We start from the raw sequence: 18,771 nt of genomic DNA on the forward strand, positions 1-18,771 counted from the left end.
GTTCGACTTTAAATTATCTCCTCGTGTGATTCCTATTCTGCATTTTTGTGTTAGTCTCCTCACCTCACGCTCTTTACATTAATAACTTTTCTTAAACGTGACAGACTTTCATAAAGATTATTTTCAAAGACCAATGAGTTGATTAGGTCGTGTTTTATATGTACTTTTATTATTGGTGATGCAGAAATCATTCAAAACTATCACTTCAATTATAAAAACACCCTTGACAACTCAAATAACTTCCACTATAGCTTGTTAAAGTTGTCTTTTGGATCAGACGTTATTTAATTCTTAAGACTACGGACCCTAGTAAGTTATTTAACTATGGTGTTAGTCCCGTCGCTTCGACTCCAACACACATACTGGTCTCGTCTTTTACAACGGAGAGAAAAAAAAAAAAAAAAACTTTGTCAAACGTCATCGAAAATACAAACCATAATGAAATCTATCCTTTCTGTTTGTGTGCTGTTTCGATCCCAACACACATCCTGGGTATTGTAGTCTCGTCTCATAACGCAGAGCAAAAAACCTCTCCCAAACTTTTTCTTCCATAAATAACTTGCGGTAAGTCCCAATAATATCTACCCTTTTCTTTAATCTGGTTGCTTCGTCATCTTACTTCGTTTCCCACGCACTTCCTGGATAGTGTCAGCTCGTCTTACATAGCACAGCGCAGAAAATTATCCCGCAACTTTATCTCCCCACAAATAACTTGCTGTCAGCCCGAGGTCTGGAGTTGGCTGGGAAGGGTTAAGACACGTGCTCCCAGGGGTATAAGGGTGGACGGGAGAGCACCTCGAGATTTTGTGCCCCGCGAAACTTGTTATTTAGTTGAGCGAGGAAATGGCTCCCTAATCAGTGAGTTAGCAGGTAGTTGGACAGCTTGTTACCTTTCTAGTTATCTCGTTTGTTTACGTACACGTGTTCCTTATTGGACGGATTTCATGTCTAGCTCTAATCTGGGACCGCTTTGTATGTACGTACCTGTTGCTTGATTTACACACGCATAAACACACACACACACACACACACACACACACACACCCACCCACCCACCCACCCACCCACCAAAAACCCACACACCCACCCACACCCAGACACACACACACTACAACTAATCATGCCTGGTTTCTATGTGTTCGTAACTCTGCAACAGTTTCCCCTAAACGCCAGCCACCTTGATGCACCAGTAAGTTAATCCCAAGAATGCCAATATTAAAGGAAATCCTTTTGGCCGTCTTGTTCTTTTATGTTAAGTGATCCAGTTAAATCAGAGTGAAGTCTCGACCCCTGATAAGCTTAATGATGTAAAGCTGAGAAACATGTCATGTTTGGTAGACACTGTTGCTGCTGCCACTGGTTGCTGGTAGTGCTAATGCTGCTGCTGCTGCTGCTGCTATTACTATTACTATTACTATTCTTATTACTATTACTACTATTACTGCTACTACTACTACTACTACTACTACTACTACTACTACTACTACTACTACTACTACTACTACTGCTGCTGCTGCTGCTGCTGCTGCTGCTGCTGCTGCTACTACTACTACTACTACTACTACTACTACTACAGTTGCTGCTGCTGGTGATGCGGCTGCTGGTGCTGGTGCTGCTGGTGTTGCTGCTGCTGCTATTACTACTACTACTACTACTACTACTACTACTACTACTACTACTACTACTACTACTACTACTACTACTATAACTACTACTACTACTACAACCACTACTACTATTACTACTATTACTACTACTACTACTACTACTACTACTACTACTACTACTGCTGCTGCTGCTGCTGCTACTGGAGCTCCTATCGCAAGTAAAATCAACTATACTTCGTGGTTCCTCGTAGTGACAAACGTGTGTTTCACTGTTTGATCTGGTGCAGTCTCTGACGAGACAGCCAGACGTTACCCTACGGAGCGAGCTCAGAGCTCATTATTTCCGATCTTTGGATAGGCCTGAGACCAGGCACACACCACACACCGGGACAACAAGGTCACAACTCTTCGATTTACATCCCGTACCTACTCACTGCTAGGTGAACAGGGTCTACACGTGAAAGGAGACACACCCTTCGATTCCCCGGCCGGGGAATCGAACCCCGGTCCTCTGGCTTGTGAAGCCAGCGCTCTAACCACTGAGCTACCGGGCGTGTGTGTGTGTGTGTGTGTGTGTGGAGAAGGGTGGAGCAACTTTGGAGATGCCCAAGACAGCTGGAGGAGCTTGAGGGGTGGAGGAAACAGGAGACATAAGTTTGTGGGAAGAGGAGGAAGAGAAGGAGGAGAAGAGAGAGGAGAGAGGAGAGAGAGAGAGAGAGAGAGAGAGAGAGAGAGAGAGAGAGAGAGAGAGAGAGAGAGAGAGAGAGAGAGAGAGAGAGAGAGAGAGAGAGAGAGAGAGAGAGAGAGAGAGAGAGAGAGAGAGACTAGCTACGAGTTGGGCAGACATCGAACATTTTTTTGGGGGGGTGGGCGTCTGCGATCCCTTGCGGGCTGTTTATCTAAGGCGACGGCTGGAGAAAGAGTTTGCATGGAAGAAAAATTTTACAGTCCCGCTCCGACACATTTATGCACAAGTTGGCTGGCGGGGGAGGATTTCTCGGTGTCCGGGCGGCGGGGCTTGAACGCAGATATATATGGGTGCGTTTTCAAAAATAGTATTTCCACTTAGACTTCCGGACCTGCCGTGTTTTTGGGGGCCTCACTTTTCCTTCAGAATGGGAAATAAGAGGCTCCTGGCGGAAAACGTTCGTGTGACTGGAATCAAATGTGTTTAGAATATTGGTGTAAAATATTTACGTTTTCCAGTTTACGTGAAATGAGTAGTAATTTGTTTCTATAAAGATGAACTTCTCTTTAGAATGTGAAACAAAAGGTTATTTCTTGGTGAACATCGTTCGTTTAATTTAGATAGACTTGGCAAAATATGTTTAGAATGTCCGTATTTTGAAATGGGCATCGCAGTTTACGTAAAATGAAGGATGAATTCATTTCACTATAGATTTACTGTTATTTAGAAAAACTGACTCTTGGTGGAAAGCATTCGTGTAACAGGAATTAAACTAAAAGAAAACTGCTCAAAAGGTCTGTTGTAAAATATGCATTGTAGTTAACATAAAATGAAGGATAAAGAAGTTTAATAAAGATTACAATAACACATGAGTGTGATATTGTTCTAAATCTCCTATAAAAAAGATAATTCATAGATACATTAATGTGGAATCTGGGGCGTAACTCGATTATTTCACAAATGATATATTAATGCTTGTCAGTTTGTTGTGAAATACGTGACGGACACTGAGCCCTGCCAGCCACACGCCGAGCTGTCTGCCGGAAAGATGAGGTGGAACACGTCAGTGTAAGCTGGCCTGGTCGTGGCAACGCCCGCAGCACAACACACTCAGTCACGCCCGCAACATAGCACCACAACACTACATTACTAAAATACTCACTGAAATAAGTCTGACCTTTCCTAAGATAACTGGCAACATAGTTCCCCACCATCACAACATAAAAGGAACTAACATTTTCCAGGAAAAAAATTACCATGATAAAACAGTACTACAACACACACACACACACACACACACACGCCCGGTAGCTCAGTGGTTAGAGCGCTGGCTTCACAAGCCAGAGGACCGGGGTTCGATTCCCCGGCCGGGTGGAGATATTTGGGTGTGTCTCCTTTCACGTGTAGCCCCTGTTCACCTAGTAGTGAGTAGGTACGGGATGTAAATCGAGGAGTTGTGACCTTGTTGTCCCGGTGTGTGGTGTGTGCCTGGTCTCAGGCCTATCCGAAGATCGGAAATAATGAGTTCTGAGCTCGTTCCGTAGGCTAACGTCTGGCTGTCTCGTCAGAGACTGCAGCAGATCAAACAGTGAAACACACACACACACACACACACACACACACACACACACACAGAAAAACTGGCAAAGAAACATCACAGTATGCAGACAAAAAAAATTATTCATAAAACAACAACATGCAATAAAAAAAAAACTTATACATAAAAAAGATATTATATACCCTAAGAGAAACTTCAATACAAAAAAATGATTTAGCCTTCCCTTAGGTACGCAGATCAAGATCACATCGATCAAGTAACATTCCTAGATAGGTCAAGTAAGTAAGACAGATAAACTGCTAACCTCTACCTCTTCCATTGCCCCACATTCCGACTGACATGCCGCCAAAGACAAGCACAGTTACCCAACCAAACACGAATTCCTTTCCTCGCATGACAACCCACCTGGTGATCGTTCCGCCGAAGCTCCCTGGGGACTGTCTGGAGGAGGGCTGTGCGAGGGCGTTGCTGGAGGTGTGCCAGGTGATGGTAGAAGGGGGCACGCTGGCCGAAGATTCGCATGTAAGGGTCACAACATGGCCCATCTCTACGCTGCGAGGGTTGGCCCAGCCTCGCACCTCCCACGCTGGAACTGCGTGAAGGATCGTGAAATGTAAGGGAAGGTGGGAGTGAGGATAAAATGAGTATAGATTAATGTACAAGTGTGTTGTTGTTAGTGAGATGGAGAGTATGATTGCTAAAAGGAAAAGGAAGTGCATGAAAGTATGCTTGGAGTGCAAGAAAGGAAGGATGAGAGTATGATTTTAGAAATTCTGACTGCGAGTGAATGCAAAAGTGGAAAAGTTTGTACACTGGAAATGGAGAGAGACGTTTGAGAGAGTGAATGAAAGATATATAGGAAAACAATATTTTGTATGACTGTTGAAAAAAGGAAGTGAGAGAATGGAGAAGTGAATATAATGATGTTTGAGAATGAGATAAATTTGCGGAATAATGCAAGCTGGAAATAAGAATTGTAGCATGACTGCGTTTGTAGATAAAGAATTGCAAATGAGATGATAAAGAGTCAACTGAATGACTTGTGTGATGTTTGAGTAGGAGTAGAAGAAAAGTGATGAACAATATATGTTTGAATAAGTGAGATGTGATTTGGAAGAAAGAAAGAGAAAAAGGGAGAGAGCCAGTGTGGATTTTAGACATTTCTTTTATGGAAGAGGGAAGCAACAAAATATTAGAAAAAGGGCCCACTTGAACTGTAAGTTCCCTAAAAGATAAGAGAGGAATTAGCCAGAAAAAAGGGACAAATGTCTTGAAACCAACCTCTTAAAAGAAGTCAAGGAAGATGGAAATACAGAGGCGAGCAGGGAGTTTCAGAGTTTACCAGAGAAAGGTATGAATGATTGAGAATACTGGTTGACTCTTGCAAGAGAGAGTTGGACAGAATAGGGGTGAGAGGAAAAAGAAAGCCTTGTGCAGCGAGGCCGCAGGAGGAGGGCAGGCATGCAGTAGCAAGATCAGTAGAGGAGTTATCATGAAAATAGCGATAAAAGATAGAAAGGGATGCAACATTTCGGGCGGTGAGAAAGAGGCTGAAGACAGTCAATTAGAGGAGGGGAGTTGATGAGACGAAAAGCTTTTGATTTCACCCTTTCTATTAAGGAAACTGTGTGAGTGGAACCCCTCAAACACGCGAAGAATACCCCATACAAGGACGGATGAGGCCCTTGTATAGAGTTAACAGTTGGAGGGGCAGCGGAGACGCCGCAGAAAGCCTAACTTCATAGGTGTTTTAGCAAGAGATGAGATGTGAAGTTTCCAGTTAAGATTATGAGTGAAGGCCAGATCAAGAATATTCAGTATGGAAGAGGGGGACAGTTGAGTGTCATTGAAGAAGAGGGAATAGTTGTGTGGAAGGTTGTGTCGAGTTGATAGTTGGAGGAATTGAGTTTTGAGGCATTGAACACTGCTAAGTTTTCTTTGCCCCAATCAGAAATCTTAGAAAGATCAGAAGTCAGGCGTTCTGTGGCGTCCCTGCGTGATCTGTTGACTTCCTGAAGGGTTGGTCGTCTCTGAAAGGACGTGGAAAGATGTAGGGTGGTATCATCAGCGTAGGAGTGGATAGGGCAAGAAGTTTGGTTAAGATCATTAATGAATAATAGAAAGAGAGTGGGTGACAGGACAGAACCCTGAGGAACACCACTATTAATAGATTTAGGAGAAGAACAGTGGCCGTCTACCACAGCAGCAATAGAACGGTCGGAAAGGAAACTTGAGATAAAGTTGCAGAGAGAAGGATAGAAACCGTAGGAGGGCAGTTTTGAAATCAAAGCTTTGTGCCAGACTCTATCAAAAGCTTTTGATATGTCTAACGCGACAGCAAAAGTTTCACCGAAATCTCTAAAGAGGATGACCAAGACTCAGTAAGGAAAGCCAGAAGATCACCAGTAGAGCGACCTTGACGGAAGCCATACTGGCGATCAGATAGAAGATTGTGAAGTGACAGATGTTTAAGAATCTTCCTATTGAGGATAGATTAAAAACTTTAGACAAGCAAGAGATTAAAGCTATAGGACGGTAGTTTGAGGATTAGAACGGTCACCCTTTTAGGAACAGGCTGAATGTAGGCAAACTTCCAGCAAGAAGGAAATGTAGAATTCGATAGACAAAGTTGAAAGAGTTTGGCCAGGCAAGGTGCAAGCACGGAAGCACAGTTTTTGAGAACAATAGGAGGGACCCCATCAGGTCCATAAGCCTTCCGAGGGTTTAGGCCAGCGAGGGCATGGAAAACATCATTACGAAGAATTTTGATTGAAGGCATGAAATAGTCAGAGGGAGGAGGAGAGGGAGGACAAGCCCAGAATCATCCAAGGTGGAGTTTTTAGCAAAGGTTTGAGAAAAGAGTTCAGCTTTAGAGACAGAAGAGATGGCAGTGGTGCCATCAGGATGAAATAAAGGAGGGAAAGATGAAGAAGTAAAGTTATTTGAGATGTTTATGACCAGATGCCAGAAGTCACGAGGGTAGTTTGAGTTTGAAAGATTTTGACATTTTCTATTTATGAAGGAGTGTTTGGCAAGTTGAAGAACAGATTTGGCATGATTCCGGGCAGAGATATAAAGTGCATGAGATTCAGGAGATGGAGGGCTCAAGCACCTTTTCTGGGTATCCTCTCTGTCATGTATGACACGAGAACAGACTGTGTTAAACCAAGGTTTACAAGAAAAAGAGTGACGAATGTATACCTCAATGCCAGACACTATCACGTCTGTTATGCATTCAGTACACAGAGATGGGTCTCTGACACGGAAATAGTAATCATGCCAAGGAAAATCAACATAATACCTCTTCAGGTCACCCCCAACTGGCAGAGGCAAAACGCCTAAGGCACCTCCGCTTTGGGGGATTCTGAGGAGGGACTGGAGAAATAGGACAAGATACAGAAATGTGAATGTGATCGTAGGAGCTCAACGGAGAAGATAGAGTAACAGCATAAGCAGTAGGATTAATGATAAGGAAAAGATCAAGAATGTTGGGCGTATCTCCAAGACGGTCAGGAATACGAATACGGTGTTGCACCAGTTGTTTTAGATCATGGAAGATAGCAAAGTTGAAGGTTAGTTCACCAGGATGGTCAGAGAATGGAGAGGAAAGCCAAAGATGGTGAACATTAAAATCTCCAAGGATGGAGATCTCCGCGAAAGAATAGAGGGATAGAATATGCTCCACTTTGGAAGTTAGATAGTCAAAGAATTTAATATAGTCAGAGAAGCTAAGGGGAAATAGACAGCATTTAAGAAGAAGAGATGAAGTGAACGAATGCATGGGAGTTTTTAATATAGGAATAAGGGATCGAGGGCGCTGGGTGGGAAGGGAGAGGAATGATAGGGAGGATTTGTCGAAGGTATGATGTAGACAACAACCAAGTAGATTGATCAAAGAGATGGAGAGAGAGAGAGAGAGAGAGAGAGAGAGAGAGAGAGAGAGAGAGAGAGAGAGAGAGAGAGAGAGAGAGAGAGAGAACAAATTAATAAACCGTGCTTTTCCTTTTACTCTCTCTCTCTCTCTCTCTCTCTCTCTCTCTCTCTCTCTCTCTCTCTCTCTCTCTCTCTCTCTCTCTTTACGCTTTTCGTGCTGGCAAATTAATAACCTTATGGTAAGTGAAATTTACTATGGTATATCGACAGAAAAAAAAAAAAGAAATCTTAGATGAACCTAAAAATGCATCTGACAATGAGGAAGATAAGAAGTGAGGACAGGAAATAAGAAGAGGTAGATAAAAAAAAAAGCTGTGAGAAGGAAGATTTAACAATGAAGGGAGGGAAAGTGAAATGCTAAGGAGATTGAGGAGAGAGAGGAAAAAGATATGAAACTAAAAGAAGTAAAGACGGTAAGAGACGGTACAAGTGGTGGAGGACAAGGATGAGAAGAATATAAGATGAGAACATAAAATAAAAACAAGCCTACAAAAATTTAAAGGAATGTCTCTAAGAATAAATGAGAGATAGATAGATAGATAGATAGATAGATAGATAGATAGATAGATAGATAGAGAGAGAGAGAGAGAGAGAGAGAGAGAGAGAGAGAGAGAGAGAGAGAGAGAGAGAGAGAGAGAGAGAATACAACATAAATCTAAATTCTTTCCTACAAAAAAAATAGCAAGATAAACTAGAGGGAGAACATTGAAGAAGAAGAAGAAAAAGAAGAAGAAGAAGAAGAAGAAGAAGAAGAAGAAGAAGAAGAAGAAGAAGAAGAAGAAGAAGGAGAGGAATAAGAAAAAAAGAAAAGAATAGAAATAGAACATGATGTGAAAAAAACACGAAGAAAAAAGTAGAAAAAAAAAATTAACAGCAACGGAGGGAAATTTCGAGCTGGTGAGACATTAGTCATTAGTTATCAGCACTCAGCAAACGTAAGTGTTCCCTTTAAGCCCTTGACTTTTCACACATATTACGTAACGTCTAACTCTCGCCCCGCCTGCTCCTCTCAAATGGAGACTGAAATTTTAACTGGATCGATTGTTATGTAGATTCTTGCTGCCTTCAGGTGATCTGTTGTATTGTTCTTTTAAGTGAGAGTCACGGTAATGCTGGTAGAGTGGTGTATGAGGGTCCGGATGGGGTGGTGATGATGGGGAAGCATTAACAGGGAGGGGAGGGCTGTGATGGTAATGGGGATGGTGATGGTGGCAGGTGAAGTGGTAGTAATGGGGAGATATTGGTAAAGGGAGGAAGGGTATAGTCATTGTGGCGTTTGTGATGATAATGGAGTTAGAAAAGGCGAAGGGGATGGTGAAAGGGATGGTAAAGGAGGTGAAGTGAATGATAAAGGAATGGAAGTGCGTGGTGACGAAAGTATGGAAGCTAAAGAACCGAGACAGAAGGACTATGCCATGGCAGTTACAGTTATGTGGGTTATGAAGTGAACAGTCACGAAGGAACACACACAAAAAATAGGAGAAAACAGAAGCACCACTCATTTTTAGGAGACTTTTATGAGATACTGTATCGTTTAGTTTAGCATCATTAACAACAACAACAACAACAACAACAACAACAACAAAAGTATCAGAAAGGTGGAGTTAGAAAGAATAACTTATTAGTTTAAAACGTCAATATAGATGTCAAATAGAGACAATAATTAGGATAGGAAGTTGAAGAAATTGGAAAGTTGGAATCAGAAGGAATAGTATATTAAGTGATTGACATAAGGCACCTCAACTTTGGGATGGAAAGTGTATAGAAAATTGAAATGGAGGGGCAGGGACTTTACAGAGAAGGCTGAAGGTGGATGGGAACCTGAAGGGGACGAGAAGAGACTTACAGAGGAGGTTGAGGGTAGTGACGGCAGTGAGGGGCGCGGGAAGGGCGGAATTGGTTGCCTCACATCGCATCCTCGCCCCGTTGTCCTCCGCAGCTGCCGTCATCGTTGCCGTCACCTTGGTCACGCCGCCCCGCACTGCTGTCTGCGCCGTCAGTTCCTTCTCGCTCTTATAAAGCCTGTGGGAGGAAAGAGTGCCTGCATTTTTATCACTTTCACAATTATCATTATCTTTATCGTCACTGCCGTCATCATCATCATCACCTTCAGTATTATCATCATCTCTGTCGGTAACATCGCTATCGTTATCATCACTGTTGTTTTCATCATATTTTTAGAACCAAATTAAACATCAAACTTGGTTCTCTTTTATCCTCCTCCTCCTCCTCCTCCTCCTCCTCCTTGTTTTTCCTTTGTATTCCTTTGCTTTCCCTCTTCTCCCTTTGTCTGCGATATGTTAAATGCATGTGCAATCTCAAAGTTACGAATAATCACTATTCATTCAAAATATCATGAAGAACAGAAAAAAATATAAGAGAAAAGAAGAAAAATCGTTGATGTGAAGGTGAAAATGACAAAAGCATTAGTGCGAGCATTCATAAATTATTGGTAAAAAAGAGGAATATCAAATTAAGAATAAAGAGAATGAAAATGTTTGTGCACGGAGCGTCAAATGAAAAAAAATAATGTGACGAGAGAAAATAAGATAAAAGTACCCTTCCTCCTCCCCTTCCCCCCCCAAAAAAAAAAAGGAATAAATAAATAAAATAAAAGATGAAAAATGGTAGGAACTAGTTTGTTCCAATATTTATTTACATGACGATGCGTATGATATCCTTCCGTCATTCCGAGAGAGAGAGAGAGAGAGAGAGAGAGAGAGAGACTTATCATGAGTCCATAGCTTTATAGCCCATATTCTTAAATCCTCTTTTATTTTCCCTTTCCTATGTATTCCTTTGTATTAAGACACGTTAGAACTCTCATGTGGACGATTCTCTAGAACCACAAAGTCCATCACTCCTGATACTTTTTTCTGCCTATTGGCGTTATAGAACTGTCTCTAAAATCACAGAATACAGTATTTTAAACGGCAGCTTCCTTTATACCCTTTCAGAATTAGTTGAATGGGATACCAAGCGTTTGAGAGAGTAGGAGTGCAACTGTAATTTCCACTGAACACTTGCCGGCATGAGATACCAAATGTGACAATGGAAGTGTTGCCGCAGCCTTTTATGCATTCTATTCAAATGAGTTGAGTGAGAAGGAAATGTCTGAGAGGATGGGAGTGTAACCGTAACTTCTACTTCTCTCTGTTGAAATAAGAGACACTAAAACATTTGCGAGTGTGGGCGTGTATCTTTTCTCTTACCTAATCCTGAGTTAACTCTACATTTTTCACGAAGAGGAAATCAAAACTGTAGTGCACGCTCAAAGATACGAGCAGGCAATTAACAACTGGCAATTAGGTCCTGGCAGGAAAATGAAATTTCCATTAATGCAGACCAACATTCATTAATCTCCTCATTGTATTGCTGGGAAAATTTAAAGCGTGAAACACTTTGTGCGCGCTTTAGTTTTACTCCACAAATCTCTTAATCATATTTATAGCTGTAACTTCGTAAATTGTTTTTCTGGAAGTCATTTCATGTTTCGCAGCATTTTTCAGATATTTTTATGTGTTTGAAAGTCTGTTTAAAACCAAAGACAATTATAATTGAATAAAGAGAAAGAGCTGTTTGTGAGAGACAATTGTGAAATGAGATCTTCAAAAGATAGGTAGTTTATTTTCAGTGATGTTCTGATGCTGTTCTCCTAAAATAGATCAAGTCGTAGCACTATAATTTGTCCGACCACACTACTACTAGCAAGTAAGTTACGTTTGAGTGTAAATTTCCTAGACTATTACATTATTGTCGTTAGAAATTGTATAATTTATATGGACATTAGAACTCTGTCTCAGGCTATTTCCTTCCTATAACTTGGAACACTCGAAGAGAAGAGTAGCAAGACATTTTGGAAATAGATATACGTAAACCTCATTCTTTAGAGTGTTAAATGCCTAACACAGCAATGGTATCACTGCCATACACACTGGAACTGTTTTGTTCTGTGTTTCCCTTTCTTTTGACTTACACTGTGTCAAAACAGCAGTAGCAAGAAACAACTACAACCAAACACAATTTCCGTAGGAACACAAATGAAATATACAATGGAGTTATTTCATTGTGATAAACAATAAAGGAGGAAAGAATGAGGAGTGGCCATGTGACCCGAGGTATGACATAACGAGTTACTAATAGAAGAGTATGTGTCTTTCCCCAAGATTAGTGTGGTATTAGCAGTCCTGTGGGCATGCTGAACTCTCATCCATTGTTGAGCTTTGTTAATTGTTCTTTCTTGAACCTTTCTGAAGGAAGGAAAATCGATTGTTCCAGGGATTTGGTGATCATTATTGTATTTGTGAGTGTCTGATGCATTATTTTTGGTGAACGTATAACTGCTGAGGAATTTTTCAAGTGTTTATTGGATTATGTGAACATTTCTACCTATTAACTTGAACACTTAAATACTCGTCTTTGAGACCATAGATAAAATGTTTTTTTTAAATGGTTATTTTGTGATTTTTACAATAAAAAGCCGGTAGGCAGAAATAGAATCATACATCACAAACTCTTGAATATTATGATAAATCACGAAGATACACAATACTGCAAGAAGAGAGGCAACAACCATACAGAGACAGGAAATCTTGAACGCCGAGCATGACTTAGCTGGGAGAGAAGAAGGTAACATTTGCAAGCCGAGCAGGTGGAGGCTTTTTGTGGAGTAATGTCACGCGGCGCAGCTTGAGTCGTTTTGGAGACTAAAGGGGAGGACTTTAGTGCAGTTCTGTTGGCTCTTACCTGACTTTAGGGGGCGGGTGTCCTCCCTTAGTGATACACGTGAACTCCACAAGGCTGCCCGCCACCACCTGACCCTTGGCATTGAGTTCTACTGTTGGCTGACTTGGAGGACCTGTGGCAAGAGCGCATGGAGTCAGGGTGTGTGTGTGTGTGTGTGTGTGTGTGTGTGTGTGTGTGTGTGTGTGTGTGTGTGTGTGTGTGTGTATGTGTTTCCTTTTTATTTCTGCGGTACATATATTAGGTTTGTTATTGTTAGTTTTTTTAGCACAGGTAACTATAGGTTGTGAAAATGTAGCAATTTTCTTTATAATTATGCTGAGAGTTTTGTCATTGCTACAATGATAACTAACAACAACAACAAAAGCTACTACTACTACTACTACTACTACTACTACTACTACTACTACTACTACTACTGCTGCTGCTGCTGCTGCTGCTGCTGCTGCTGCTGCTGCTGCTGCTGCTGCTGCACTACTACTGCTGCTGCTGCACTACTGCAACTGCTACTGCTGCTGCTGCTGCTGCTGCTGCTGCTGCTGCTGCTGCTGCTGCTGCTGCTGCTGCTGCTGCTGCTGCTACTACTACTGCTGCTGCTACTACTACTACTACTACTACTACTACTACTACTACTACTACTACCATCGTCACCACCACCACCACCATTACCACCATCACCAAAACCAATATCACCTCTATAGCTAACTTCGCACCACCATTACTGTTATCATAAAAACTGACATTAACCCCAACCCTACTATGCACCACTACGTGTTCATAAACTACTCGTGTCACATTGCAAACTCGTGGGCGGCTCTGGAGACAAAAAGAACTGGTCACTCACGCAAGACGGTAATGTTGCGGGAATGAGTGAGGACGCCAGAAGACTCCAAATGTTTCGCCTCACACCTGGCTTGCACCATCCGCACTCCGCTGGCCCGTCCCGCCTTGCCACTCAGCTCCGAAGATGTGATCCAGCCTCCTCCATCGTCCCTCGTCACTGTTGTTGTCGTTGTGTTCATCCGTTCACCTGTGGAAGGGGGTATAGGAAGACAAGGTTCTCTTGTGAAAAATGTTCAAAAAGGAGTCGAAGTGTGCAACTTGACCTAACAAACATGGTTCAGGGACTTATTTTTTCTTTCTTGTTGTCTGGTAATTTAACACATTTTGAAGTTTGCTTAAAAAAGTTGGTGCAAAGAAGTCTTATCATGCAAATTATGACAGTAAATCACAACAGCAGCAAAGTTTCGGCTCAATTTTCAAGCATTATATCCTGTAACAGACTTTTTCTTTTCCAGTGGTATTTGCGGTTAGGAGTGGAAATGCGATTAAAGAAGAATTTATAATGGGTGTGTCGCTACGAGAGAGAGAGAGAGAGAGAGAGAGAGAGAGAGAGAGAGAGAGAGAGAGAGAAAATGAGAATGCGTTGTAGTGCTCGAATCTTTTGTTCTGAAAAAGAAAAAGAAGAAAAATAGAGAGAAATCTTATGTTGGGGAGAGGGAGAAAAAAAAAAGAAGACATAGAAAAAGAATAGAACCTCTCTGGGCCAGGTGGGAAGAAAAAAAAGAGATGGATGAAGAGAAAGGGCTTATTGCCTGCTCACGGGAGGGCGGTGGCGGGGGGTGTGGTCTTAAGCCGGGCCAGGGAATGAAGGGAGGAAAGGGAGGAAAAGAAGGGAAAGAAAAGGGAGAGAGGATTATTGGAGGAGAAGCGGGAGAGGGAGGCGAGCTTACCATCCAGGATCCAGGTGAGGGTGGCGGGTGGGTTGGCGGGGGAGGTGAGGCAGGTGAGGGTGTAGCGCTGTCCCATCGTCACCACGCTGGGCCCGTTCACTCGTACCTGCGCCGGCGCGTCTGCGTGTGTGCACCACCGTACAAATTACTTTGTGCTTTTGTATGTGTGTGTGTGTGTGTGTGTGTGTGTGTGTAATTCAACACGGTGGTCTGCTGGTCACACAGCCAGCCTTCCCCATTACGGAGCGAGCTCAGAGCTCATAGACCGATCTTAGGATGAGACCTCAACACACTCCACACACCGGGACAGTGAGGCCACAAACCCTTGAGTTACATCCCGTACCTATTTACTGCTAGGTGAACAGGGGCTACACATTAAGAGGCTTGCCCATTTGCCTCGCCGCTTCCCGGGACTCGAATCCGAACTCTCTCGATTGTGAGCCGAGCGTGCTAACCACTACACTGCGTGGTGTGTGTGTGTGTGTGTGTGTGTGTGTGTGTGTGTGTGTGTGTGTAATTTCAGAACCAATATTCTTTGACAATTATGTCATTTCTATTGTGTGCATTGAGGAAGATTACACGATACATCACTCAGGCATCGCCATCTGTGATCTTGACCACCTTGGATACTCACAATGGACAGTGAGGGTGACGTTAGCGGAATAAGGTCGGCTAAGCTGGTCGCTGGTGACGCGGCACTCGTATTTAGCCCCATCATCTGTTCTGGAGGCAGTCACCTGCTGCGTCACCGTGGCACCGCGGCTCCTCAGACCGCTGCTCGTTTTATCGTTGAGGTGGACGCTCTTCCTGGCCTGCGTGCGAATCGTGTTGTTGGGCAGGACTTGATGCCAGTACCAGGTGACCCACGGGCCTGGATTACCGCCCACTACTCGGCAGGTGAGGGTGCGTCGCTCCCCTGCCGCCAGCACTTCCCCGGTACGGTATCCAGTAATGACTGGCGGCTCGGGAGGGTCTGTAATGCAAGATAGAGACTATGGATTACAAAGAAGGGCACAGCAGATACAAGACTCGAGGTGGTACGTCCAGCCCGCTATTCGAGGATGGCAGTGACGAATGCACAGAGGAGGGGAGAAGAAAAACAAGACGAGGGGACCGGGCTAAGGGATAAAGGGGAGGGGTGAACTATAACCAGTCTAGGAAACCACAGGCATAGGACCAGTACATTGTGAAATACTTTCGTTTCTCAGTAGGAGTATTATCCAGGGCTACAAAGTTGATTAGTTAAGATCTAATGAGTGTCTTCTCCGAATTCTTATTACATTATCACTTACAAAAGCGCATATCGAAACATTAATAAATTACAATAGAGGAGACAAAATAAACGTTTCGGAATATTTGCCGTATATGGCGTGCTGTGCAGTAGAAGGCAGGGAGGCACACGGAGGAGTGAAATACGAGTTGAAACTATGGCGGTCGTTTGAGGAATAAGGAGAACCAAGGTAGTTATTCTAAAAAGATGGAATGCAGTTAAAAATGTCGATTTTGGGCAGGCAGGAAAGAGAATGCAGAAGAAGAGGATGAAGAAGAAGAGGAAGACAAGGGTGGTGGTAAAGGGAAAGGAAATTAACAGGAAGGAGAGGAAAGAGAAATAGAGGGATGTTAAGGAGAAGGACTGGGTGAGATCACTAACGAGAGAGAGAGAGAGAGAGAGAGAGAGAGAGAGAGAGAGAGAGAGAGAGAGAGAGAGAGAGAGAGAGAGAGAGAGAGAGAGAATTGAGGTAAGAACTAGGGAGGGTGAAGTATTGCGAGGAAGAGATATAGTGCCTTCAGGAACCAGATGAGGAGCGGCCGTAAATTTAAGAAAGTGGGCAGGAGAAAGAGACGGAAGGAAAAGGAAAAGGATGAGAAAGAAAAAAAGAAAAAATAAAGTACGTAGTTAGAGCTTACGAAAAAAGGAATAAGAAGGAAATGAAGGAAGATAAATACCGACTATAAAGAGTCAGAGATAGAAAAGTGGTCTGTAATAAGAAATTAGGATTCTGTGAGACAAATTGCGAAGGAGAGCTGGAGGGAGAGATATAAAAGGGGCAGAGATTAATGAGAGAGAGAGAGAGAGAGAGAGAGAGAGAGAGAGAGAGAGAGAGAGAGAGAGGAAGGGGTAGGTATTCTCACATGATCGTAGGAAACTTAAAAAAGAAAAGTAGATAAAAATTGGAAGAATAACCGAAAAAAAGAGAGATAAAAAAGAAATAAATGGACAAGGGGGAAGAAGAAGAAGGAGTGAGGAAAATAATACAGAAATTGGCGAAAGTTGAGAAAAGTAACCGTGAGAATAAAGAAGAAAAGAAGCATCGAGAGAGAGAGAGAGAGAGAGAGAGAGAGAGAGAGAGAGAGAGAGAGAGAGAGAGAGAGAGAGAGAGAGAGAGAGAGAGAGAGAGAGAGAGAGAGAGAGAGAGAGTAAAAAAATGAAATAATAGAACAAGAACGGTAAGGGAAAGAAAGAAAAATATATATGAAGTGAAAACTAAGGTACACACACACACAAAAAAAAAAATAATAATAATAAAAAAAAAAAAATAAATAAATAAAAATGAAACAAAAATAAAACCTAATATAACGAACAGAGGTGTGTACATTAGATACACAATGCAGAAGAAAAGAATGAAAGGAGAAGAAAAAAAGCAGTGAAACAAAAACTAGAGAAAAAGCATGTGTGGCTCTTCTAAACTAACATAGCAGCTCGGATAGCATTGTGGGAAGTAATGAGAGTGACGGAGCGTGGGAAAGACGCTGGAGAGGTGAGGAAGGGAAGAGGAAACAATAGCAGCGGCAGAGTGTTGTGTCATTGATCTTAAAACTCAGTGTCGTATTGAAAAACACTTTGTCGCCAGGTGTGTGTGTGTGTGTGTGTGTGTGTGTGTGTGTGTGTGTGTGTGTGTGTGTGTGTGTGTGTGTGTGTGTGTGTGTGTGTTATTTCTGAGCATAATATATGATGTTTCTCATTCATGTTCTCTTTATTCTTATTGTTGTGTTTCTAGTAATCCTCCCATTTCATATCACTTATTAATATCATAATTTATTTTTCTCCCTCTTCTTCGCTTCTTTGTGTTATCCTTTTGCACATCCCCCCTTCTGTGTTTCCTGCGTCCCTTCCTCCTGTCACTCGTTACTACTAAACTTCCACCGCGAGGCTTCCGTAAACAAGCCACAAGAAATAATGTATTGAGAGGGATAGAGGCGGCAGGCGGTGTAGTGTGGGTGTAGGAAGAAATATCACTCTTTCTCCCTCACCAGAATGAAAACCAATAAGAGAGCCTCAGGGGCTGCGCTAGATATAAGGTTTTATGATTTATCCCAGAATACTAAACTGAAAGAAGGGAAGAGGATGTTCATTGGAGCGTTCGTCAGCAGGAGATTGTTGTCGGATCAATGCTTGTGACTTTGGCACAAGGTGCTGATGGTACTCCTGCTTTGAGGAAAGACAAAAGGAAAGGTATCTTGGCTACGTATCAGTAAATTTAGTTAGTTTTCCTTGTCGAAAAAGTTTTGTTGGAGTTATCAGAGAGAGAGATTGTGAATTACTGCGATGTAAGAGAGGGATTCAGGCGTGACGCATTGTTCCTGAGTTGTAAAACTGAATATCAAGGGTATAGTAAAGAAAAAAATGTATGTCCAGTCTCAATGAGTTTGGAGTTATTAGGAAGAAATGGTGAATTATTGAGACCTAACAAGGGGAATTAAAAAAAAAAACATTTTTAGTGTGTCGTATCACTCCACTCCTGTACTATAAACTCAATGTTATGGATAATAGTTAAAAATGCACAGGTTTTTTTTATATATAGATTTCCTAGAGATTGACGAATGTACAACACAGGAGACAGATTAATTATTATGTCTTCGAGTCTCCCTTGGGGATGTGACTAATAAATAAGGCATGAAAAGAAAGAGAGAATATATACACACACACACACACACACACATATATATATATATATATATATATATATATATATATATATATATATATATATATATATATATATATATATATATATATATATATATATATATATATATATATATATATATATATATATATATATATATATATATATATATATATATATATATATATATATATATATATATATATATATATATATATATATATATATATATATATATATATATATATATATATATATATATATATATATATATATATATATATATATATATATATATATATATATATATATATATATATATATATATATATATATATATATATATATATATATATATATATATATATATATATATATATATGTGTGTGTGTGTGTGTGTGTGTGTGTGTGTGTGTGTGTGTGTGTGTGTGTGTGTGCTCTTGATCCCAATCACCAGGTTTGTCCAAGAAGGATCAAATATTGCCTCAAAACTGTTTTTATTCTTTTTCCAGACAATTCCAAACCTGAGCCAGTCCTCTGATCCCGTGCACGTGTGATGTTCATGTGAATAATGGAAGTTACAGACGCGTTACGCTGAGCT

The 18,771-nt window shown here is 41.6% G+C and overlaps 1 protein-coding gene across 1 annotated transcript in view; it reads right to left on the reverse strand.

Moving 5' to 3' along the window:
• The window catches only part of LOC123520837 (nephrin-like), a 412,849-nt gene that overhangs the window by 63,367 nt on the left and 330,711 nt on the right, over positions 1–18,771 (reverse strand). The window contains exons 7-12 of the mRNA XM_045283473.1: positions 14,897–15,235; positions 14,263–14,382; positions 13,374–13,559; positions 12,533–12,644; positions 9,633–9,808; positions 4,259–4,445 (exon numbers count right to left, since the gene is read on the reverse strand). Coding sequence (XP_045139408.1) covers positions 4,259–4,445; positions 9,633–9,808; positions 12,533–12,644; positions 13,374–13,559; positions 14,263–14,382; positions 14,897–15,235 — 1,120 coding nt within the window. The remainder of the gene's footprint in view (positions 1–4,258; positions 4,446–9,632; positions 9,809–12,532; positions 12,645–13,373; positions 13,560–14,262; positions 14,383–14,896; positions 15,236–18,771) is intronic.

The sequence above is a fragment of the Portunus trituberculatus genome, chromosome 47 (assembly GCF_017591435.1).
Source record: "Portunus trituberculatus isolate SZX2019 chromosome 47, ASM1759143v1, whole genome shotgun sequence".
Classification (NCBI taxonomy): domain Eukaryota; kingdom Metazoa; phylum Arthropoda; class Malacostraca; order Decapoda; family Portunidae; genus Portunus; species Portunus trituberculatus.